This window comes from Quercus suber, unplaced genomic scaffold (genome assembly GCF_002906115.3).
Source record: "Quercus suber isolate HL8 unplaced genomic scaffold, Cork oak 2.0 scaffold_290, whole genome shotgun sequence".
NCBI lineage: Eukaryota > Viridiplantae > Streptophyta > Magnoliopsida > Fagales > Fagaceae > Quercus > Quercus suber.
In genome coordinates, this window is record NW_027069746.1 from 784,660 (window position 1) to 808,368 (window position 23,709).

Consider the following 23,709-nt stretch of genomic DNA (forward strand, 5'->3'; position numbering starts at 1 on the left):
AAAAAAGACTTTTTATATTTTCCATAAAAATTATGTCAAATTTTTTCTAAAATAGTTTATCAATAATTGCGCTAAAAGTATCCGTTAACAAAACCTTAAAAAAATTCTTTATTTATTTTTTTAAAAAGAAAAAATAGTATTTAAATGGAATAGATGACCAAATACTGAGTTTGCATGATACACGTATATGTGGATTTAAATCGGTAAGTTTTAAAAATTTTAAACTAAATTTAAATAAAATTACGTAACGGGTGATGTTGATGTGAATCCTATAGGGGGCAATAATTTTAGTTTATGATTAAAAGTAATGAGTTTTGCTCCCTAAATTTTTTAGTTTTTTAATTTTTTAATTTTTAAAAAAAGTCATGAGTCATGCAAGCACTGATTAAAGAATCCAATATCATTCTGACACTAATGCTTTTTTTTGGTAAGTACATTATTCGGCCACCTAGGGAGAGCGTGTTAACGCCGCAGCGCTGTAGAATAAAATCGCTATTGTTTTTGACATTTTGTTAAGGGAGAAAATTATTGTCATTATTTTTAGTAGCGGAATAACAAATTAAGAAATGTTATTATTCTATAAAACTTCAGTCAAATCATAATCTAATTCAAAAACTAACTAATATAAAATTCAATTTTTCAAATGAAAAATTGTGAGCTTTCAAACTAAACTTTCTTATTAATTAATAGTAGTATACAATTGCGGCCAATTTTCTTTGTCAATTTTTAGTTTTTACCTTCAATTCTATAGAGGATATTGATATATTGATCTGAAATCATTCATGTAATTTTTTTATATATATAAATATTGCCCACAGTAACCATAGTATTTATTTATTGAGACATGTACCATTTTTTTTTTAAGAACTTAAGACATGTACCAATTTAAAAAATTTCACTATTTATTGAGTCCATTGGGTAAGTGGATTGGGAGGCTAAAAGTGCGAGTTTAGTAAAATGTGATTTTGTTGATACGTTGGGTTAGATGATATTTGTGGGATTGCATTTTTAAAACATTCGCATATTAGAAAAATCAATTTCATGGTGCCTTTTGAACATCGCGCAATTTGCACTATTCAATAACTGCTATTTTTTTTTTTTTTTTTTACTATAGAAAACCTAAAATAGCCTCAACTTTATTTTTAATAACCAAAATACCGGCCGATTTTATCATCAAGCATATTCGAATATTCTTCATTTCAAAATTTAAAATGAAACGGTCCATTTAAAAGTTATGATTCAAAGTTGAATGAATTTATGGTCTTGATTCTGCCAACCCATTTAAACTTCACCATGATAAAATTTTTAACTTTGGTTAAACTAAACTAGAGTTAAAGGCGTTGGCAAAATCTAGACCGTAGATTTCTTCAACTTTGAATCAAGCCTTTAAACTGTCATTTTTACATTTTACTTGAAAAATGGAAAGAATATAATCCAAGCGATTATTATCATTTTTAAATATTAATTTCCAACCTTCTCAAATTGGAAATCCTTCTAAGTACATTTTTTTTTAATAAAAAAAGTGGTACTCATGGTCCAATAACTAATCAAACAAACCCCCTTTTTTTTTTCAATAATTTTGGGGTAAAAATTAGGAAAAAATAATTATTTTTTTAAAAAATTAACTTTGTAAGGAATTCACTTTCAGTCAATCTCTAGTTGGTATTGAATGAATCGGAGTGGGAACAATAGAAAATCGACCTCAACTGTCGCTGTCTATCTTTTAACAAAGTTTAAGACAGCTGTTCGAGCGATCTTTTGCTTTCTGGGACCCACTTTTCGACTGCTTTCCTTAAAGTTATAAAACAAACATAGATACGATTCGGAGCTTATCATGATAAGCACAAAGACTTATCATCTACATCGAAAATGCCGCCTTTGTGGTATAAATAAATGCCCTCTGCAATGTCTCAGTGGTGCTCAGTCTCTCTCAATCAGTCATCGTCATCATCAGCATCTTCTGGGAAAGAGAGCTTTCTCAGACTCACAGAGAGAGTCTTAGCGATTAAGTCAGTGCTCTGTTTTCTCTAAAACTCTCTGTTTTTGACGGTGAGTTTCTCTGTTTTTTGCTTTTTATCTTTCAGATGGGTAGCTTTTGTTTGTTTTCATTCTTAGTACTACTCACCTCACATGCGCTTTTCTCTGCTTTCTAGCATCTTCAATTTCACTAGGTTAAAGCATAAAAAGCTACTTTACTGTTTCTGAATATCTGAAAGCCCTAATTTTTCTGTACCTTAGTCTCGCTAATTCACGCTTACCTGTCTCAAATTCTGCAGAATTTTTTATAATCACTATGATTCAAGAGGGTTTTGCATGTTGTTTTATAAAGCGTGAATTTTTACCTGTTTTTTTGTCTTAATTTTGGTTGACGTACATGTTTTTTTCTTTGAACTTGTTTTGGTGTTCTTACTTCTTGGATCAATTGTTTTCTGCTTACCTTTTGTTATAATCATGATGATTCAAGTGGGTTTTGCTTGTAGTTAGCGTAAAGTTTTAATTTTTACTTATTTTGTTTTGATTTTGGTTGACGAACATGTTTTTTTTTTTTTTTTTGTGTTCTTATATCAATTTTTGCGTGCTGCATGTTTCAATGAAATTCAATTTTTCTGAGAATTGAAGGTTACACAAGGTTCTGAAATTATGTGTTTTCTCTGGAAGGAAAGTAATTTCCTTATCCTGGGATTTTGTTTTCTTTCAAAACTGAAATAAATAACACAAAACAAAAGCTTTTGTTTGTTAGCCTGCTGGTTTAGTTGTTTCTTTTTGTCGTTGTTCATAAGAATTGTGATTGTTGTTAGTGATAATGGTTCATATGCAGGTTTCTGAGTTAAGAACAGGAAATTTCCAATGGCGTCTACGCTCAGCAGGGACCTGATCTTCCTGATCTTGCAGTTCCTAGATGAGGAAAAGTTCAAAGACACCGCTCACAAGTAATTTCTCGTCCAATCCCTTGTTTTCATCTTCCAATTTGTTTTTTCTTTTTGGTTAAGTAATTGTACAATTCCATTATAATTAGTAGCTTTTATTTTTTTTTATTGTTTGAGTAGGCTTGAGCAAGAATCGGGATTGTTCTTTAACCTCAAGTACTTTGAGGAGTTGGTGCTTAGCGGGAACTGGGATGAGGTTGAGAATTATCTTTCCGGGTTCACCAGTCCAGATGATAACCGATATTCCATGAAGATATTTTTTGAAATTCGAAAGCAAAAGTACCTTGAGGCTTTGGATAAGTAAGTTCGTGATTCTTAAAAATTTATAATAATAAAAAAAAAAAAAAATTATGGTCTTTGCTAACTCTTCAATGCATTTTACTTTTTTGCTCATTTTTAAATTGTGTCTGCTCTTTTTCTTTTTTTCTTTTTTCTTTTTTTCTTTTTTCTTTTTCAATTATAATAAATCAGGCTGGATCGCAGCAAGGCTGTAGAAATTCTTGTGAAGGATTTGAAGGTTTTTGCCTCTTTCAATGAGGACTTGTTCAAGGAAATTACTATGCTCCTTACTCTAGATAATTTTAGGTACATGTTCTATACAGAATTGTGAGTTTCCACTTTAAGTTGGTGATAATGATGTATGCTATGTGGACAGCACTATGAAATATCATGTGGGTTTATGTAGGGAAAATGATCAGCTCTCTAATTATAGAGATACAAAGACAGCAAGAGCAATCATGTTTATTGAGCTAAAGAAGCTTCTTGAGGCAAACCCACTTTTCCGGGAAAAATTGCAGCTGCCTAACATAAGGGGCTCAAGGTTAAGGATGCTTATCAACCAAAGGTAATATGACATCATTAGCTCAAGGATGCTCTAATTATTGGGGAGTTATAGTATGATACTCATTATAATTTCTGGCTATGTCTATAGGCTGTAAAGAGTAAACTGATTTTTCTGTGTAATTTGACAGCTTGAATTGGCAGCATTCACTTTGCGCAAATCCTAGACAGAATCCTGATATAAGAACCCTCTTTTTGGATCACAGTTGCAAAAACGCCACTGATTCATTTGCACAACTAGCTGCAAACAATCAAATGATAAGCTCCACACCAAAATTTGAAGGTTTTCTTCCAATGGCTACAAATGGGGTATATGATAAACTATTTTCTTTGTTCTCGTTCAAAGACTAAGTTAACTTGGATTTTAATCATGCCTACAGTCTTTTCAGCGTTTTCTAAATTGCACTTTTGTTTGCCATTGTAATCAGCCATTCCAACCCCCGTCAACATCATTTCAGACACCTCTCACATCATGGATATCAAATCCCTCAACTACAACTCATCAAGCAGTTTCTGGAATTGGTATTGGTTTTGGTACTGTAACAAATTCAGGTACTGATTCAAATTATCCACTAACTCTTATTAAAATCCCCGAGAAAATTTCATATTTTATACTAATCTCTGGCATACAAATTCCTATATTTTTGTTCCTAAATATATATTATTTTCTAGCTATAGCTGCAGTTTCAAAGGGTCTTGGGGATATAGATGATATGTCAAAAACAAGGTACCCCGGGGTTCCAGATCGGGTAAGTTTAACAGCAGAAGCAAATGATCTCAATTTTGGGTCACAGTTAAATAATTATCTAAATGATATTCATACATTTTTCTGCAGGCAATGTTTCCAGTAACCAATCCAGGTCAAAGTCACAGCATGTTGTTTAATCTAACTGATGAATTGCCAAAGACTGTAGCGCGAACATTAAATCAGGGATCAATTCCCACAAGTATGGATTTTCATCCTGTTCAACAGACACTACTTCTAGGTTGGTTTCCACTAGCTTCTTTTAATGACCATTTGGTTTTTATGGTGGCTGTTATATCGGGTAAATATTTATGCGTTTAAGCTTAAATTGACTAGTTTTTCTTAAATTGATTTTTCAGTTGGCACCATTTTGGGCGACATAAGTTTGTGGGAAGTAAGTTCCAGGGAGAAGATGGCTTCAAGAAATTTTCAGGTATGGAATATTGGAGCAAGTTCTCTGATATTAAAGGTAGGATCCCTTCCCAATTAATATAACTAAAAAGCAAGTCAACGTTTTATTTCATCAGAGAAATCTAAATTCTAAATCTGATGAAATTCAGGCAACTTTAATCAAAGATCCATGTGTCTCGGTTAAGCGAATAGCATGGAGCCCTGATGGTTCTTTATTTGGTGAGATTAAATATTTGGACCGCAAATTTTTTTGAAATAGCCTATGATATAAATCTGCTATATTATTATTATTATTATTATTATTATTATTTTTTTTTATTTTTTTTTTTTTTTTTGGGGGGCATCAAACAGGAGTTGCATACTCTAAACACATGATGCAACTATATACTTATCATTCTGGGAATGACATTCGCCAGCATTTGGAGGTAGGTTCTGTTTTCTTCTCTCTTGCAGTATATCTTTCATCATTTGTTTCTAACACCCTTTTTTTTAAAAATTTAATTTCTAGATTGATGCTCATGTTGGTAGTGTGAACGATCTTGCGTTCTGTCACCCTACTAAGCAACTCTCTGTTATAACTTGCGGTGATGACAAGACCATCAAGGTTGGTTACAAATAGTACTTACACTATTAGTCATAGAAATAAAAGATTATTTAGTTACTAGTTTTCGTTCTTTAAAGGTCTGGGATGCAGCTACTGGTGCAAAATTGTATACTTTTGAAGGTCATGATGCTCCAGTTCATTCTGTGTGTCCCCACTGCAAAGAAAATGTTCATGTAAGGACTCAGCTTGGTACTTCAATATGACTATTCTATACACGTCTTGCAACCTATGGCTTATTTACTCTCAGTTTATTTAAGTTTCTTCCTTTTCTGTAATGTCTCAGTTTGTCTTTTCAACATCAGTGGATGGAAAGATAAAAGCATGGTTATATGACATGATGGGATCCAGGGTTGACTATGATGCTCCTGGCCGCTCATGCACTACAATGGCTTATAGTGCTGATGGGAGAAGGTTTATCTACTGGAACTTTTACACCATTCTAATGTTTTCCTTTCAATTTAATCCTATTATGGAAAACCTCAAAAGTCAATGCTGTGATTGAAAATTGCAGGCTTTTTTCATGTGGAACCAGTAAAGATGGTGAGTCACACATTGTTGAGTGGAATGAAAATGAAGGTCATGTGAAGAGAACCTACCAAGGATTAAATAAACGTTCTCTTGGAATTGTTCAATTTGATTCAACCAAGAATCGGTTCTTGGCTGTTGGTGATGAATATACAATTAAGGTTTGGGATATGGATAATCCCAATCTTTTGACAAGTATTGATGCTGAGGGTGGACTACCAGTAAGTTATTTTATGGATGTTTGTAAATTCTATATTGTTTCTATTTTTTGTCTTGTTTGAAGTTCTACTTTTATCACAATAATGTGTACAAAAAGAACAGTGGTCTGAGTTGCTCAAATACTTTTTTAATTGAAGGCAAGTCCACGTATCCGTTTCAACAAGGAAGGGACATTATTGGCTGTTTCTGCAAATGACAACAGAATCAAAATCCTAGCAACAGTTGATGGGATGCGGTTGATGCGTACTTATGAAAATCATTCTCTTGTTGCAGCAAGAAGTGCATCTGAGACTGTAACAAGGGTCTGTCTTGTAAAATCTTCCTTTGTTGAACTTAAGAGAAATGCTATCTATATCATGTGATTTGTAATTAGTACACCAAATGAAGTTCTACTTTAATATTCATATTTTCCTTGACCTATGTGATTCATACATGTGTGTAATTCTGACTCCATCACATACAATTTCTGCATAACTTCTAATTTCACTCTCCCTCTCTCTCACAGACACTATTTCTTTACATTAAAATGAATCTTAATTCTGTGCTTCATTAATCTTTTAAATCATGGACTAATTCATTCCGCTGGCTTGCTAGAATGGAGACACAAGAAACTTGGAGAATGTGAAACCTAAATTAGCTGAAGAAGTCAACCAAACAAAGATTTGGAAGCTCACTGAAATTAGTGAACCTGCTCAGTTTAGGTCATTGAAGCTCCCAGCTCGTGTCAAATCAGACAAGGTATGATTTATTAGGATATCTAGGAGTATCAGGGAAAATTAAATTTCTTGGTCCATTGTGCATACAAACGGATGGTAGTTTGGCTTAGCACTTATCATTGAAATTTATATCTTTCTGAAGTATACAATTTATTCACACATTTCAATTAATGTTTAGCATGTGCTCTTTCTGAAGTATACAATAATTAAATTTCTTGATCCATTTGAATTTCAATTACAACTTTGTGAGCATATTAGCTAGGTGTTGTTAGTTTATACCTCCTATAAATTTATTCAAGTTTTCTAGTTCCACAGATAGTTTGCGATACTAAATTTTCAAAAATTTATCTGAGCATGAGCATCATTCAGTTTTATGGTTTATTTTTTAAAGTATATAACACATCAAACAAAACTTGGTCATATAAATGCAATGAAAGATGGAATTCCAAGGTCATATGTTCCATTAAAATTATCTCAGATGCCATCTTTGTTATTTTTTCTTCTTTTTACAGTCTGTTATCTTTTAAGTGCCAGATTAAAAAAAATGGTTTTTGATTACCTTCTCCTGTGTCTCTGCAGATCTCAAGGTTGATTTATACTAATTCAGGTACTGGTATTTTGGCATTAGCAGCAAATGCCGTCCATCTACTCTGGAAATGGCAACGATGTGACCCTAATATGAGTGGCAAGGTATAAAGTTCCCATCTTTTGTCTAAATCTGTTCCTCCCTTAAATTTCCTTCCATGAATATAAAGCTTCTTGTTTCACTCTGAACCTACACTTATTAATGAATAAAAGGGTGATTATTGTGATGTGGTGTAGGCAACTACCAAGGCTTCTCCTCAATTAGTACAACCACCATCAGGCATAACAATGACTAATGATTTAACTGATGCTAAACCAGAGGATGCTCTATCATGTTTTGCTTTGTCCAAGAATGATTCTTATGTTATGTCAGCATCTGGAGGAAAAATTTCTCTGTTCAACATGATGACATTTAAGGTAATGTTTAAAATGGGATCATTATGAGGTGTGATTTAAGTTTGCATGCTGAAAATGGGTGAGAGGTATGTCCTTTCACAAGTTATAATTTGGTCTAAGCTACAGATGCCGGTGAGAAGCTTATTAGGGAGGTTGCTAATAGATCTAGGCCTTTATGCTTATTTTAATTTTGGCCAGATCAACTCAAGATTTTATGAACTGAAGTTTCTATTATATCCCATCACCCATAACACAGATCACTTGGGGCTTATTTTAATGCTGCATCTGATATCTACCACACTTTGACTGACCAATTATAAATTATAATTGGGAAATTACAGGTTATGACAACTTTCATGCCTCCACCACCTGCAGCAACATTTCTTGCTTTCCACCCTCAAGATAACAATATAATTGCAGTTGGCATGGATGATTCCACAATTCTCATATATAATGTCCGGGTAGATGAGGTAACACACATTATGGCATGGACAAATGCATTGGTGCTCATTAAAGTGAAAATCTGGGAGTTTGGTCATTTTCTTTCTTCTTGTAGGTTAAGAGCAAACTTAAGGGTCATTCTAAAATAATCACTGGCCTGGCCTTCTCACATGTGCTCAATGTGCTTGTTTCTTCTGGAGCAGACGCTCAGGTTAGTAATTGATCTTCTATAGCTTTCCTTCTAGGGAACTCTAGCAGTCTGAACTAGGTCAAATAGTTGTCTGATATTGATTTCCTTGTTTGATAGCTTAAATCTGTTTGGCTGCTGGTAAAATGAGCCACCAGACTTGGGTTTCCTGCAGTTGCCCATGAGATGAGAGAGAGAGAGAGATAGAGAGAAAGAGGGATAGAGATTTCCAATATGAATAATAAAATATCATTTTCAAGAGAGCTCTTCATTATGCTATTTTAGAAGGTGCAAAATAGACAAACACAACAAAATTTCACTCTTCACCTAGGTGTAGACAGTGGACACATTCAAACAAAATGGCTCTCATAATTATTTCTGACATGATCAAAATTTGTGTATCCTCTTCTTCCAGATTATTGTGTGGAACTCTGATAAGTGGGAGCGACAGAACAACAGTTTCTTGCAGATTCCAGCTGGAAGGACATCCATGGCCATGTCAGATACCCAAGTTCAGTTTCACCAGGATCAAATACACTTCCTTGCTGTACATGGGACGCAACTTGCCATATATGAAACAAAGAAACTTGAATGTGTGAAGCAGGTATCTTCATCTTAGCTTTTTATTAAAGTAATCAAATGTCTTGTCCTGTGGACTTGCCTCTATAATTATCCTATCTAAAATTGTGGTAAGGATTTGCTTAGTGGTGGCAACAAGCCAAAATTGTAGGGGGGAAAAAACATGGAGGAGCAACTTCATTCCAACTCTGCTCTCCCTCTTTCCATTTTTTTCCTTCAGAATAGTTAATGATGTTATGTGATTCCAGTGGGTTGTGGAAGAATCTTCACCGCCAATCTCCCATGCAATATTCTCCTGTGATAGCCAGTTAATTTATGCCGGATTTTTGGATGGAACTGTGCGTATATTTGGTGCTTCAAATCTCCAATTACGATGTCAGATTAATCCTACTGCTTATCTTCATGTCAGGTATTCAATGATCCTTTGCTAATCTATCTGTTAAGATGCTTGACATAGGCCTCATTCAGCAAGATATGCATACTATCAAATTTCAGATTTCCTAGTCACCACTTACCATCCATTGTTCAATTTCATAGTATGTATCATGGGTGATTTTGAGATCATAGATCCTAATGCACTACAACAAAAATGTAGAAGAGGTTCATTTCATGTGCAACTTTTTGATTAAGCATTTATCCTAAGTACACAGATACATTAAAGAAATTTGTATGAATTAATTAGCATTTAATCGATGGAAAAAGTTTGCTCTAAACTTGTTTGAAGCTATTTTCCTCCAACGCACTATGTGGCATTTGAAGAGACTATCCATGTGTGGTTTTAATTACATGGTTATTTTAATGACTCATGTGACTTGTTTAAATAATACACATAGATGGTCTCCGTCTTATAAACCACCTCATAGTAGCGTGGAGGAGATAGGTCCAATATGGTTTATAGATAGCCATCTTGTTTACAATGGAACAAAGATGACAGGACATGCTTCTTCTTCATAGAAACTCAATTTAAAATTTATCCGATAGCATGTAGCCTCAGCTTCCTGACTTTTATGGTAAATAACAGTTACTAACAAATTTTGCATAATGCATATATGGCCCTTAACAAGAATAATGATTCTGATATTTAGAGTTTTGCATTTGCATATAGTGGCATCTGAGCTAGAAATCAGCATATATGATTTCCACTTGGAGCTTTGTGCATTGGGTATGACCTTTTTATTCCTCTTTGTTTTTTCCCATGTTGATGCAGTTCTTCAGTATATCCACTAGTGATTGCTGCAAATCCACAAGACCCAAACCAGTTTGCCATAGGACTAACAGATGGTGGGGTTAATGTATTTGAGCCACTTGAATCTGAAGGAAAATGGGGTGTGCCACCACCTGTCGAGAATGGATCACCAAATCGCATTCCTACCATGCCTCCGCTAGTTGCCTCTGGTTTGGATCAGCCCCAGTGCTGATGGACAACAGAAAAAAAATTGATGTTACTGATCTTAGTTTATCAGACTATTTCTGCTTCTTTAGTTTAATTCTCATATTAGCTGTCAGCTTTATATGTAGTATGCTACAAGACTTAATTGTGGTTATCCTAATTGAACCTTTATACTTCTCTTTCTTATAGAATGAATGTTAGCAAAGTTCTTTGCATCAAGTAAAAGTGCTATGTTTTTGCAAGCTGTTCAAAAGTCACAACTCGGCCAGCTGGGCTCTAATTTTGCAGATCAGTGATTTATTCAGATGGAATGCAATTTTCCCCCCTTATTACAATGGAAGTAAATTTCTCCATTATTAAGAAGCATGAAAAACTAAATTAATTCCAAACTTAATTCTTATCAAGCTGCGTGGAATTAGATTTCATGTGCCAAAATAGTGTGGTGCGGCTGTCTGGTACGACCTCATGGCTTAAGAGTTATGATTACCACCCCGTTTGAGAGGGAGTAATTTTAATTGGAATTTATTTAGTGTTGTGGGTTATATTTTTTTAGGTCAAAACTTTCAGAGGTGGATGTGATAGGGATTTTTTTGCAAAATAACACAATTTTGCTAACAATTTCGTTGATTAGCAACGTTTCCAAACTATTTAGGAAACTAACATCTTGAGTGTCTTAGACTCAAGTTCACTGTAGCAACTTCGAGCCTAAGAGACTCAAGTTCCATGTTTTGGCATGCTGATGTGGAATTTTAATTAACATGAAACTCAAGTCTATGAGACTCGAGTTCCTTAAAAGAAAACCAAATCAATAAAAAAACTTACCGATCTTCTTCCTCTCTAAACCTCTTCTTCTCTCTCTCTTTGAACCTTCTTCTCTTTAGTTTTTTCTCTAGATCAAAGCCCAAATTGGGCCTCCATGGCCAAAGCTCATTAGCAAGATGGCATTTTGTCTCGTTCCATATCTCTCGTTCCCCACCGAAGCTCACTCTGATTGGGATGAATAGTGTTTGTTGGGTTTGGGGTTGCAAGTTTTGATCAGGATGAGATGGTGGTGTGGTTGTTGGGTTTGGGTTTGCAAGTTCCGTTCGGGATGAGGTGGTGGTGCGATTGTTGGGTTTGGGTTTATAGGTTCCGATTGGGATGAGGTGGTGGCGCGATTGTTGGTTTTGGGTTTGTAGTTTTTGATTGGAATGAGGTGGTGGCGTGTTTGTTGGGTTTAGGTTTATAGGGTTCCGATTGGCTTTGTGTATTTTGTTGGGTTTGGTTTTGCTAGTAAGATGTTTGTGAGGACCTATGAGAAAGGTTTTGATCGGATCGGTATGAGGTGGTGGAGATTTTGCTCGTATTGGACTTGTGAGGAAGGTTTTGCTACAGTTGGTTGGATCAAATCGGACTTGTGAGGAAGGTTTTGCTAGACTTCGTTGAAGGTAAGAACTAAAGGTGAGGGAAGGTGAGGGAACGAAAGGAATTCTGTAAGGAACTGGAGCCTCATAAGCTCGAGTTCCACGTGGATTAAAATTCCACATAAACGTGGCTAGAACATGGAACTCGAGTTTCTTATGCTCGAGTTGCTACAGTGAACTCGAGTTTAAAAGACTCGAGATGTTAGTTTTTCTAAATAGTTTGGAAACCTTGCTATCTAATGAAATTGTTTGAAAATTGGTGTTATTTTGCAAAACAAATCCATGTGATAGCATATAAGGAAGCAGTAGTAATAATAATAACTAGTCGCAGACCCGTGCGATGCGCGGGAAAATTTTATATGATTATTTTTTATTAGATAATTATTGAATTAATATATTAGATTGTATATTTTTAAAAGTTCAATATGTGTTATTTGAAATTATGTTTTAAATTAGAAGTTTTTTGTAGTAAGGTATTATATATAGTGAGATATGTATGAAAACACAATGTAATAATTTTTTTTTTTTAAATTGATAGTGTGAGAACTATTAGACCAAGTTGTAACTAATTATACTTTGTTTATGACTATACAGATGTATGCAATTCAACTGTTATAGGTACATTTTCCTCCAAAACATAAATCCGCATCTTTTTTTTCCTCACAATTGAAACTAAGTGAAAAAGTAAATAAAGATAACTATATAATAGATCATTATTAATAAATCATATATCATAAAGTGGAAATATAAAATAAAATAAAATTCCAAAAGAAAAAAAATATCCTTAAGTGTCTGTACATAAAAACATTATTAGCTTAATGATGCTTTATAGTAAATTATTTTTTTATCTTATTCTCATTTTGGCATTTTCAGTAAAGATGATCAACTAAGCAAAGTAAAAGTTTACCAAGAAAGTTCAAATTCACTAAAAATTTGATGGTGGAGATGCTAATTATTTGTAATAAAATGGCCAAATTAAAAATAAAAAGAGTCAAGGAACTTATAGAAAAATGTTTTCAATTATACAAAATTCCAGTAGAAGGGAGACTAATAGGCCCTCTGCTTTCTTCAAGACATAGGAGATTATAAAAGACCATACATCCTTTGCATACCCTTTTCTCTTTCTCAATTTCACATTACTAAAGAAGTATTTGAAGCTAAAAATATTGTGAATACATCTCTGTTCAGTGAAAGTCCATTGTTAGGCACATTCAAATTCATAGCCATGTATAAACTCAAATTTCTATTAAAAAAAAAAACTACATATTAACCCAAACCAAAATTCAACCAAAGCTATAAGAGTGATTTGTGATGAGAAATTTGAAAAATACAACACAAAAAAATGAAATAAAAAAACCATCAACCTAAATTAGAGTTATAAGAAAAGAACAAAAATCAAGAGAGAGAGAGAGAGAGAGAGAGTATTCACAATTTTTGTGTAGAAAAAATATGAATTGAATGGAATAAATGATATCAAATTTATACAAAATAAAATAAAGAGAAGAAGAGTCAAAATATAAGAAAGAGGAAATGATGAAAGAAGTTTAACGGTAAAGTAAAGAATAGTAGGGAGATAAAGAGGAAAGATGGAAGGGAAAAGTTGGAGGAAGAGAAGAAGATTTTTTATTTTATTTTATTTTATTAGAATAGGAAGATGAAAAGTTTAAATATTCAATTTTAATAATTACATTAAATTAGAAAGAAAAGAACGAAAATTTGAAATCAATTTGGGTAGTTGAATATAATCAAACATTTGCATCTAATGAATAGTAACATTTGTAATGAATAGTCAAACATGTGCATATATCCACTAAAAAGATAATAAATTATTCAATAAAGTATTCAATTTTAACAATTATTTGAAATTAGAAAGAAAATGAAAAGTTGAAATCAGTTTGGGTAGTTGAATAGTCAAATATTTACATTTAAAACAAATGAATAGTAACATGTTGAATAGTAATAGATTGTATTAACAGGTTTGTCCATTAACTATATTTGATTATTTTATATTAAATAAAATAGAAAAATCATAAAGAAATTTTTTTTTTTAAGTATGACGTGGCTAATGAGTTAGCTCAACAGGAGAATAGCAATATTAAATTCTACGTCTCAGCTTTTAGATATAATATAGATATGACAAAATTTGGTTATAGCCTAAGGCTTAAACTTCCGTTAAAAAAATTAACATGACTATATGTTTTGAAAATATAACTATTAGATTACATGTTGTTTATATCTTTAACACACATTTCAAATTTCATGTTAATCGGATGTTATTTACTAGTCGATTCATAAACTTTTTTTTTATGTATAATTTTATATTACAAAAACTTGAAATTTAAACATATGGTTGATGACATACCTATTAATCTTTAATCTTCTTGAAATTTTGCAAGTATGGAGAATAAACTAAGAAAATGTAATCTAACAGCGTATTTGGTGGATTTTTTAGAATTCATATCTTATAAAAAGATATTAAGAGAAGTTGTAGCCTTAAGCAACAATCAAGTTTGTTGTCAAACTTTGTCCATAATAAAAATGTTTCTTTAATATATATATGTAGGGACCGGGTTTGAGCACTTCTATTGTTGAGTGAGTGGACTCAAGCCCAGCTAGCCCAATACAATGAATTTGTAGAGAGCGGTTTCAAGAACTAGGCCCTAGTGAGGGATATAATAACTGAGCATAGATGTACAGGGATTAAACAGCATGAACTTGGATTGAAATGTGCAATGGTGCTCTTAGACCCTCCTCCGGGGAGCTTGAAGCTCTTTTATTCCTCTAGTGAACGATTACAAAGATATCAGTGATGATCCAGAAAGCTATAGTGCTCTATCCTTCTACCGGCCTTTCTCCCTTTCCTTTTCTTTTCGTCCCCTTCTCAAGAAGGACTCCTTACATTATATACCCCCCTTACAGTTGATCTTAACCCTCCATTTGTTGATCAAGCAAGTCACTACTTGAGTGCTTGTCCCATCAGCCGCCTTCCCATTCTTTCTGTGGTCTGCAGCAACCAAGGCTGCGCCGTTCAGAGGTCATTTCCTCATTAATGCAGTCAGAATGTTAGTTGTGGGCATTTAATGTGGAGGTGACAGTTCGTCTCAGACTTGCTCCTCTACTGTGCCTCCATGGCTGACACATTGTGCTTGTTCCTTCTCTTTAGATGCCCGGGAAGGTTGCTTTTGGTGGGCCCTTACTTTCATCTCCCCTGGTCTCAGTGGGCTGAGGACAGGGTCGTTCTTGGCAAGGCTTTTGGGCAATTTGGACTTTCACACTCCGTCCTCGAGCGTTGCTTCACCCTCGGCATAGGCCTTGGGCTTAGTACGAAGTGGGCCGGGGTTGCTAAATTCTTTGTCCCCACAATAGCCCCTCAAAATCCTGCGGTTCGAGTCCTCAGGTGGAGAGGAGGATTTTGACATCCTCGGGCTGTCATGACAGCTTGTCACATCTTAGCCCCCGTCAGTGCCAGTCTTTTCGTCTGTCCAAGGCATGTCCCTGGCGCTTTGGTATGTGAAGCGCGCCCTTATTTAATTCTGGCGGCTCTGTGCTTCTCACGTTCAACGGCGTGATGCCAATCCAACGATTGGGCTTCTCTCAGCTTTATAGGCGGGGAAACTCACACAGTTATCCTTAATTGGGGGTATAAATATCCGTTTAATCCGATCAGCCTTTTTACTTTGGCACTCAAGAGTTCTTGCGCACGTTCATTGAATTTGGTTAGATCTCGAACTGCACTCACGCCTTTTTCAGCACAAAAAGCCTGTCTGAGTAGCCTCTCCTCATTCCTGTAAGTCTTCCTTTCTCTCTCTAGTTCAAACTTTCTCTCTGAATCTTTTCTTTCCTGCGCCCTTTCTTGAGTCTCTTAGCCATTGTTAGGGATGGGTAGATTTAAGAAGTTAGTTGAGTCTGAAGAGACGATGGAAAAATTTATCGCCGATTATAGAATACCCAGCAATGTGGGCTTGAGGTACTGTGCAAAAGGGGAATGTGACATTCGGAGGGAGGAGGGTGAGGTTGTGATTCCCATAATCGCCTTCCTTGAGGGTGGTATGAGAATCCCCATGGGGCCGGTAACGAGGGGTTACCTTAGGTACTTTGGGTTAGCCCTCATACAGTGTGCCACCAATGTGTTTAGAATCATGGGCTGTGTGGATGCCTTGAATGAGAAGATGAGGCTGAGGTTAACCCATCACGATGTGAATTGGTGCTACAACCTCCAAAGACTGAAGGGTAAGTCTTTTTATATGAAGACGAGGGATGACAGGGTTTGGCTTATCCAGTGTCTTCTTGAGTCCAGCAAGGGGTTGAACAAAGACTTTCTTATTGTGTCTGGGGAGTGGTATGATGGGCTTCACTGCCCCACAAAGGAGGGAAAGCCAAGTGGGTACCTTGAGTGGGAGAAGGTCTAATCTCTCGGGCTGTAGGCTTGCTTTGTTTGGTTGCTGACAAGGGTATACTTTCTTTTCTGCAGATCCGCACGCCTTTGAGCATCATTTTAACCTGGTCAACAAGGAGGACTTGGAAAAGGTCTTAGGGCAGAGATCTTTGTGAACGAGGCCGACAACCAAGTTAGAGCCGCCCACAAGATCCTCGAATATAAGCCGCTCCAGAAGTCATTCTCTACTCCGAAGCACGTGATCAGAGCCAAGGATCCTCGGCTTCGCCAAATCACTGTGGTAGAGCACGGGTTCTCGTTCTCTGAGGGGCCTCTTGCTTCGGAAGACATTCTGTGGGCAGGTACTTCCACATTTGGCCAAGCTGCAGAGTCCGAGGAAGAAGAGCTGAGAGAAGAGGAAGAGGTTGCTGACTTGGATCCATCCGAGGACGTATTTAGTGCTTTCGACCAAGTCCATCGAGTTAAAGATCCTTCCGGCAACTTAGGCGATCCTAATCTGATCGAGGCAGACCTCCTCCCTACACGTACTTCTCCTCAGGCCGAGATGGGCTTCAAGAGGCAGCCCCAGACCAGCCTGCCCGACTTGCTTAAGGGTCAGCAGGGGAGGGAGGAGCTGGGAAAGCCCCACTCAAAGCTTCCTTCTACGCCGTCCAGGTGTCATTCCATCCAGACTAGGTTGTCTTCTACCCAGTCTAAACTTCCTCATTCCCCATCTCAGCCATGCTTGCCATCAAGGCGCGAGCCTGTTAATCCCAAGCGTAAGAAGGATCCTAAGGGAAAGGGGCCCATGGGGGCTGAGAGGACTCGCTCTTCCCCTGAGGCAGTCGAGGCTCGTCACCCTCTTAAGCAACAGAAAACTGGGCACCAAAGGCAAAGGAAGGGAGGTGGCTGCGCAGTCTGAGGCCCAGGCATGGCTCTCTGACCCAATGCTCCGTGGGGAGCCTTTGAGGGACAACACCTCCCTCAAGGACTTCAGAGAGGGCGAAGGCGCATATGTGGCCGATGCACTGGAGAGATCCCTGCTACTCCCTGCAGATATGGCCCAATTGGGGGACCTGAGGAGGCAGGAGGTCACCTTCAGTCTGAAGAGGTACTTAGGCATGGTAAGCCATCCGACGCTTAAGGCTTCGCTGATTTTTGCTCTTCGGCTCCCAACTTATTGCCTGCTTGTTTCAATTTGCAGGCTGTCTAGGCCACCTACAGGCTAGAGGATAAGGCCAATAATTAGAGCAAGGCCCTGGACCAGGAACGCAACAGGCGCCTGGAAGCCACGCAGACCCTGAAGAACTCCAAGTCTGACCTGAAGAAGGCAAGGGAGGACCTAAAGGTAGTGATCAGGGAGAGAGATAGCGCGGTGTTAGGCCTAGCTGGCACTCAGAAACAGGACACCAACTAGACGAGGTGCCTTCAAGAAGCTGAGGGCCAATTGGAGATTGCCAAGGAGCACATTGCCGACTTAAAGCAGAAGTTGGCCGAGGCAGTGGAGGCAAAGGGTATTACCGAGCATGTAAAGGATAAGGCTCTGAGAGCCAAAGCAGAGGCTGAGTTTACGAGGGCAGAGGCCGAGAGCTCTAAAGAGCAAGCAGAGGAAGAGGCCTTTGCTAAATGGGTGGCTAAGACTGAGGCTGCCCTCAAGGCTTAAGTCCCTGAGGTATGCAGGCGCTACTGCTTCCAGACTTGGAATGAGGCCCTCAATCAAGCGGGGGTCGAGGCCTCATCTGAGCTCAGGAAGGCCGAGAGAGTGTATTACCCTTCCTCTATTCGAGAGGCCGCCTTTGCCACTTCGGCAGCCGACGCTATCCCTGAGGCGGCGGATGGGGATCAGGCTAATGCTGCGAAGGATTCCCCTTCCACTGATAGGCCTGCCGAGGAGGTTGAGCACCAGAGGGTGCCAGAGGAAGGGGAAACCAGCAACTTGGAAGTGCCTCCAAAAGCGGTGAAGCCCCCTATTGGTTCTCACGTCCCTCCTATTGACTCCCAAGCCCTTCTTGGTAAAGGGGACCTTTCCCAAGTTGCCCCTCCAGCCAAGGAGACAGCTCTCATGGTGGGGCCTCTGCAGGTTGTTCCCCTAGGTCAAGGCTCCGCGGTCCCCGAGGACACCTCTAGATAGCCTCCCAAGAGGGGGGGATAAAGCTTAAGCCAAAGAACTAGGCTGTCTTTAGCCAGCTTTTGCCTTTTTTTTTTTTTTTTTTTTTTTTTGCTCTTGTTATTGTCGTTTCTCTTTCCTTTTTTTTTTTTTTTTTTTTTTGAAGCCCTATACTGCTACTTTTAAATTGAATGTATGAATCACTTTTTTTTTTTTTTACTTTGTGTTGATTGTTATTGTGATGAGTTTTGCTATTTATATAAGCTTTGCTTTAATTATTAGCTTCACAATCCCAGAAGCTCAGCGTGCTTTTGATTCTGAATTGGCAACCAAAAAATGTAAAAGCCATAGTGACAGTTTCCACTTAGACTTTGGCTGATAATTGGACCACTTGGACGCCACGACTTATTCTTGTTGAATCAAATACTTAAGGAAACTGTTAGTCACTGACCGTGCTAGGGGGTTAAGTTCAATGTGCTTTGGAATGCCTCAAGTGAAGCTCATTGGCTTGTGTTTGTTTACTCCCTTGCTGAACGTAGCCAGTTTCGCCAGAGGTCTGAGTCCGAGGACCATGCAAGACCTTGGTTCCGTCCAACCCTTCTTTTGTAAGTGACTAGTTTCCCCACGGGTTTGAGTCCGAGGATCATACAAGACCTTGGTTCTGTCTAACACTTAGATTCCCCTGTAAGTAGCTAGTTTCTCTATAGGTTTGAGTCCATGGACCATGCAAGATCTTGGTTCAGTCTAGTACTCAAGTTTGTCTTGAAGTGGTTAGTTTCCCCATAGGTTTGAGTCTGAGGACCATGCAAGACCCCAGTTCAGTCTAGCGCTCAGGTTTTCCTTGAAGTGGTTCAGTCTAGTTCTTTGGGTAACCACCAAAATATAATATATATAAATAAATATATATATATATATATATAATCATGATAGACCTGAAATTCGAATTATAAGAAAAGGGATGCTTTTATTAATAATAATACCTTCTCAGGTTATTTACATTCCACGGTCGAGGTACAAGTTTTTCATTTAAGTCTTCTAAGTAGTATGCACCTATCCCTGCTACCGAGGTAATTTGGTATGGCCCCTCCCAGTTGGGCCCCAGCTTTCCCCAGGAAGGGTTCTTGGCGGCCCTTACAACTTTCCTTAATACTAGGTCCCCCGGTGCTAGTGGCCTTAATTTCACATTGACGTCATATCCCTGCTTGAGCTTTTGGTGGTAGTAGGCCAGCTGGATCATTGCCCCTTGTCTCCGTTCGTCAACTAGATCTAGGCACCTCCCCAGTAGTTCGTCATTACTGCTTAGAGTGAATGAGCTCGTCCTTAACGTTGGGAAGTTTACTTCTAGAGGGATGACCGCCTCGGCCCTATAAGTCATGGCAAAAGGTGTCTCCCCCGTTGACCGCTACGGCGTAGTCTAGTATGTCCAAATAACATGTGGCAGTTCCTCTACCCATCTTCCTTTGGTGTCATCCAATCTCTTTTTAAGCCTATTAACGATGACCTTATTGACAACCTCGGCCTGCCCATTTCCCTGAGGATAAGCTGGGGTTGAGTACCTATTTGTGATCCTAAGTTCACAACAGTACCTCCTGAAGGCCTTGCCGTCGAACTGGAGTCCATTATCCGAAATGAGGGTATGGGGGACCCCGAATCGCGTGAAAATGTTTCTCCAAAGGAATTTCTTGGCTTCCACATCTCTGATGTTGGCCAACGGCTCAGCTTCGACCCATTTAGTAAAGTAATCTGTGGTAACCAACAGATACCTCTTATTCCCTGGTGCCTTGGGGAAAGGGCTTACAATATCTAAGCCCCACTAGGCGAACAGCCATAGGCTGGACAAGGGGTTGAGGACCCCTCCAGGCTGATGAATATTTAGGGCGAACCTTTGGCATTGGTCACATTTCTTAGCATACTCCGAGGCCTCTTTCTGCATCCCCAGCCACCAATATCCTTGTGTAACGGCCTGGTGAGACAGGGATCTTCCTTCTGTGTGGCTCCCACAGATCCCTTTATGCAGCTCTTTGAGCAATACCTCCGATGCCTCGGGGTGAATGCACAGTAGGTATGGTCTAGAGTAGGAGCGTCTGTACAGCTTGTGGTCCTCGGACAGCCAAAACTGAGAAGCATTCCTTCGTATTTTTTTAGCCTCTGACTTATCCTCGGGTAGGACATCATCTTTGAGGAACCTTACCAGGGGGTCCATCCAGCTGGATCCCATCCTAACTTGGTGGATGTGGGTCGTGCCCTGTGCCACTTCATTTGCTCGATCCAGATGCTCCACAAGAATGATCCGAGGTAGATCCCCTATCGAGGAGATGACAAGGGTGGCCAATGAATCGGCATAAGTGTTTCCACTCCTGGAGACATGTGATAAGCTGAAAAGATCAAAACCCGACTGCAAGCACTTAACCTGGCTTAGGTATTCTTGCATTCTCGAATCTCTGGCTTCTAGTTCTCCTTTCACTTGGCCTACCACCAATCTCGAATCTGAGAATATCTCCACTACCTTTCCTCCCATTTTCTGCACCATGACCATCCATTGTAACAGTGCTTCGTACTCGGCTTCATTGTTTGTGGCCGAGAACCCGAGCCTCAGGGATTTTTCAATGACAGACTCCTTAAGGGATACTAAAACCAGCCCCACTCTAGACCCCCTCTGATTTGTCGTGCCATCAACGTATACCTTCCAACTTGGTGGTCCTGGGACGGAGATTGTTCCAACTGATCTTTCATCCATGCTTATCTTCTCGGATAGCATCTCTACGGGTGGTTCGGCGAATTCAACCATCAAATCAGCCAGGAGCTGGCCTTTTATGGAGGTCCGAGGCATGTATTTGATGTCAAAGGCCCCTAGAATTGTGTTCCACTTAGCGATCCTCCCTATATAATTAGCTGTTCGAAGTACGGACTTCAAGGGTAATCGGGTCAGGACAACCACTGTGTAAGCCTGGAAATAGTGGGAGAGCTTTCGTGTAGCATGGACCATAACTAGTATGGCTTTCTCTAAGGGTAAGTACTTGACCTCAGCTTCGTGTAGTGACTTGCTAACGTAATAGACTGGTTTTTGAATGCCATTGTCGTCCCGGATAAGTACCAGGCTCACAGCATGAAGCGCCACAGCAATGTATGCGTACAGGACCTCGTCGGCCTCAGGATGGGACATGATAGGCGGCCGGGGTAGGTACTCCTTGAGTTGCTGGAAGGCCACGACACAATCCTCGAACCACTTAAATCCCTTCCACTTGTTAATCAGGAGATAAAAGGGTCTGCACCGGTCAACCGACCTGGAAATGAATCGATTCAAGGCCGCAATCATTCCTGTAAGCTTTTGGACCTCCTTGGGATTTCGCGGAGGCTTTAGGTCACGGATAGCCTTAATTTGGTCAGGATCAACCTCGATTCCCCTGTGGGTAATGATGTATCCTAGGAACTTGTCGGATCCCACGCCAAACGAGCATTTAGAAGCATTCAAGCGCAATTTGTGCTCCCTCAAGACATCAAAGGTGCGGCCGAGATCCCTTAAATGTTCGGAGACCGTCTTACTCTTTACCACCATATCGTCGACGTAGACTTCAATGTTTTTGCCCAGCATCGGCTCGAACATTCTCGTCATCATCCTTTGATAGGTAGACCCTGCGTTCTTTAGGCCGAACGGCATTACTTTGTAATGGTAGTTCCCAATGGGCGTCACAAAGGCTGTCTTCTCCTAATCCTCCGAAGCTAGTGGTATTTGATGCTAGCCTTGAAAGGCGTCTAAAAAGCTCATCCGAGGATGGCCCGTAGCTGCATCTACTAGCTGGTCTATCCAGGGCATGGGGAACGGGTCTTTCGGACATGCCCGATTCAGGTCTATGAAGTCCACATAGACTCTCCACTTTCCACTTTTCTTCTTGACCACCACGGTGTTGGCCAACCATTCGGGGTAAAAAACCTCTTTGATAGCCCCTGCACGTTTAAGCTTCATCACCTCTTCTCTAATCGCATCAGCGTGCTCCCTTGACGGGCGCTAGGGCGGTTGCTTCTTGGGAACTATGGACAGATTGGCGTTGAGATGGTGATAGATGAAAGCAGGGTCAATCCCTAGGGCGTCGTAGGCATCCCATGCAAACACGTCCATGTTTTTCTTGAGAAACTCAATCAGCTCCTCCTTCTCCTGAAAAGAAAGCTGGGCTCCAACCTGAAAGAACTTATCTGGGCCATCACTAATGACCACTTTCTCCAGATCTTCACATTTCGCTTCTCCGGTAGTTGCGTCAGTAGGCACTACCATGGTCTTTGATTGCTATAAGTTCTTTTCAGTGGTGGCCGAGGGCTCCGTGTTGAGTCAATGTGATATGGCGGCCACCATGCACTGCCTCGTTGTGGGCTGGCAACCATGGATCTCAAGTACCTGATCCCCTGGCGGGAATTTCACCTTCTAGTGCAGGGAGGAGGCAATACCCCCTAAGGTATGGAGCCAAGGCCTTTCTACGATGGCTGTGTAGGGGAAGTAGGTGTCCACTACTATAAAATTTACCTTCACCACTTCTGGGCCAGTCTGGATAGGTAGCCTGATCATGCCCTTTGGGATAACGAGCTTCCCATCGAACCTCATCAAGGGAAAGCTATAGGGTGTTAAGTCCTCCGGCTTCAACCCCAGCCCCCTGTAAAGGTCTGGGTATATGACCTCGACGGCACTGCCACCATCCACCATTACCCTTTTCACATTGTAATCTCCGATTCTAAGCGTGATCACCAGAGTGTCATCGTAGGGCTGGGTGGTTCCCATCTTGTCTTCCTCTGAAAAGCTCAAGGTTGGGTGAAAGCCCCTTCTAGCCCTCTTCAGCTCTGGCTGGGACTCCTCGGCAGGGATCTGGGCCACAAACAACACTCACGAAGGGCACGTGCCAGTTCTTCCTGGCACGGCCAGGATCACATCGTAGTCTCTCGGCTCTTAATTGGTCTGGCCTTGATGGTCTCCGGGGTGGTGCATAAGGTGCTTCAGCTTTCCTTCTCGGGCCAGCTGGTTCAGATAGCTCTGGAGATTCCTTCAGTTCTCAGTAGTATGTTTGTGGTCTCTGTGATACTGGCTGTAAAGGTTCTGATTGCGCGCCGCGGATTCCCCCACCATCTTATTCGGCCACTTCAAGAATGGCTCGCTCTCGATTTTTGCCAACACCTTGTGTACTGGCTCTCGGAATACGGCATGGACCGCCTGCATGTCAGCTGCTCTAGATTGCCCTGCGAAGTCCCTCCTCGGACGGGTGTTGTTGTATCAGT

At 39.4% G+C, this 23,709-nt stretch overlaps 2 protein-coding genes across 4 annotated transcripts; one reads left to right on the plus strand and one right to left on the minus strand.

The window, feature by feature from the left end:
- Positions 1 to 1,898: 1,898 nt before the first annotated feature.
- LOC111985644 (topless-related protein 1) lies at positions 1,899 to 10,770 on the plus strand. 3 transcript variants are annotated; one of them, XM_024017300.2, is made up of 25 exons: positions 1,899 to 2,049; positions 2,819 to 2,930; positions 3,048 to 3,227; positions 3,399 to 3,512; positions 3,613 to 3,771; positions 3,899 to 4,076; positions 4,196 to 4,319; positions 4,440 to 4,516; positions 4,603 to 4,753; positions 4,872 to 4,981; positions 5,073 to 5,142; positions 5,275 to 5,348; positions 5,432 to 5,527; positions 5,605 to 5,700; positions 5,811 to 5,938; positions 6,039 to 6,273; positions 6,409 to 6,573; positions 6,866 to 7,009; positions 7,567 to 7,677; positions 7,810 to 7,989; positions 8,310 to 8,438; positions 8,525 to 8,620; positions 9,012 to 9,200; positions 9,424 to 9,584; positions 10,383 to 10,770. In XM_024017300.2, exons 2-25 carry the CDS (start codon positions 2,848 to 2,850, stop codon positions 10,591 to 10,593), a joined length of 3,261 nt encoding a protein of 1,086 aa, XP_023873068.2. In that variant the 5' UTR covers positions 1,899 to 2,049; positions 2,819 to 2,847; the 3' UTR covers positions 10,594 to 10,770. The 3 variants fall into 3 exon arrangements, with proteins under 3 accessions (XP_023873068.2, XP_023873087.2, XP_023873081.2); XM_024017319.2 differs by having other exon boundaries at positions 4,872 to 4,945; XM_024017313.2 differs by having other exon boundaries at positions 4,446 to 4,516.
- A 12,097-nt stretch (positions 10,771 to 22,867) lies between these two features.
- On the minus strand, positions 22,868 to 23,218 carry LOC111985568 (uncharacterized). The gene has a single exon (XM_024017224.1). It carries the CDS (start codon positions 23,216 to 23,218, stop codon positions 22,868 to 22,870), a length of 351 nt encoding a protein of 116 aa, XP_023872992.1.
- Positions 23,219 to 23,709: the final 491 nt, after the last annotated feature.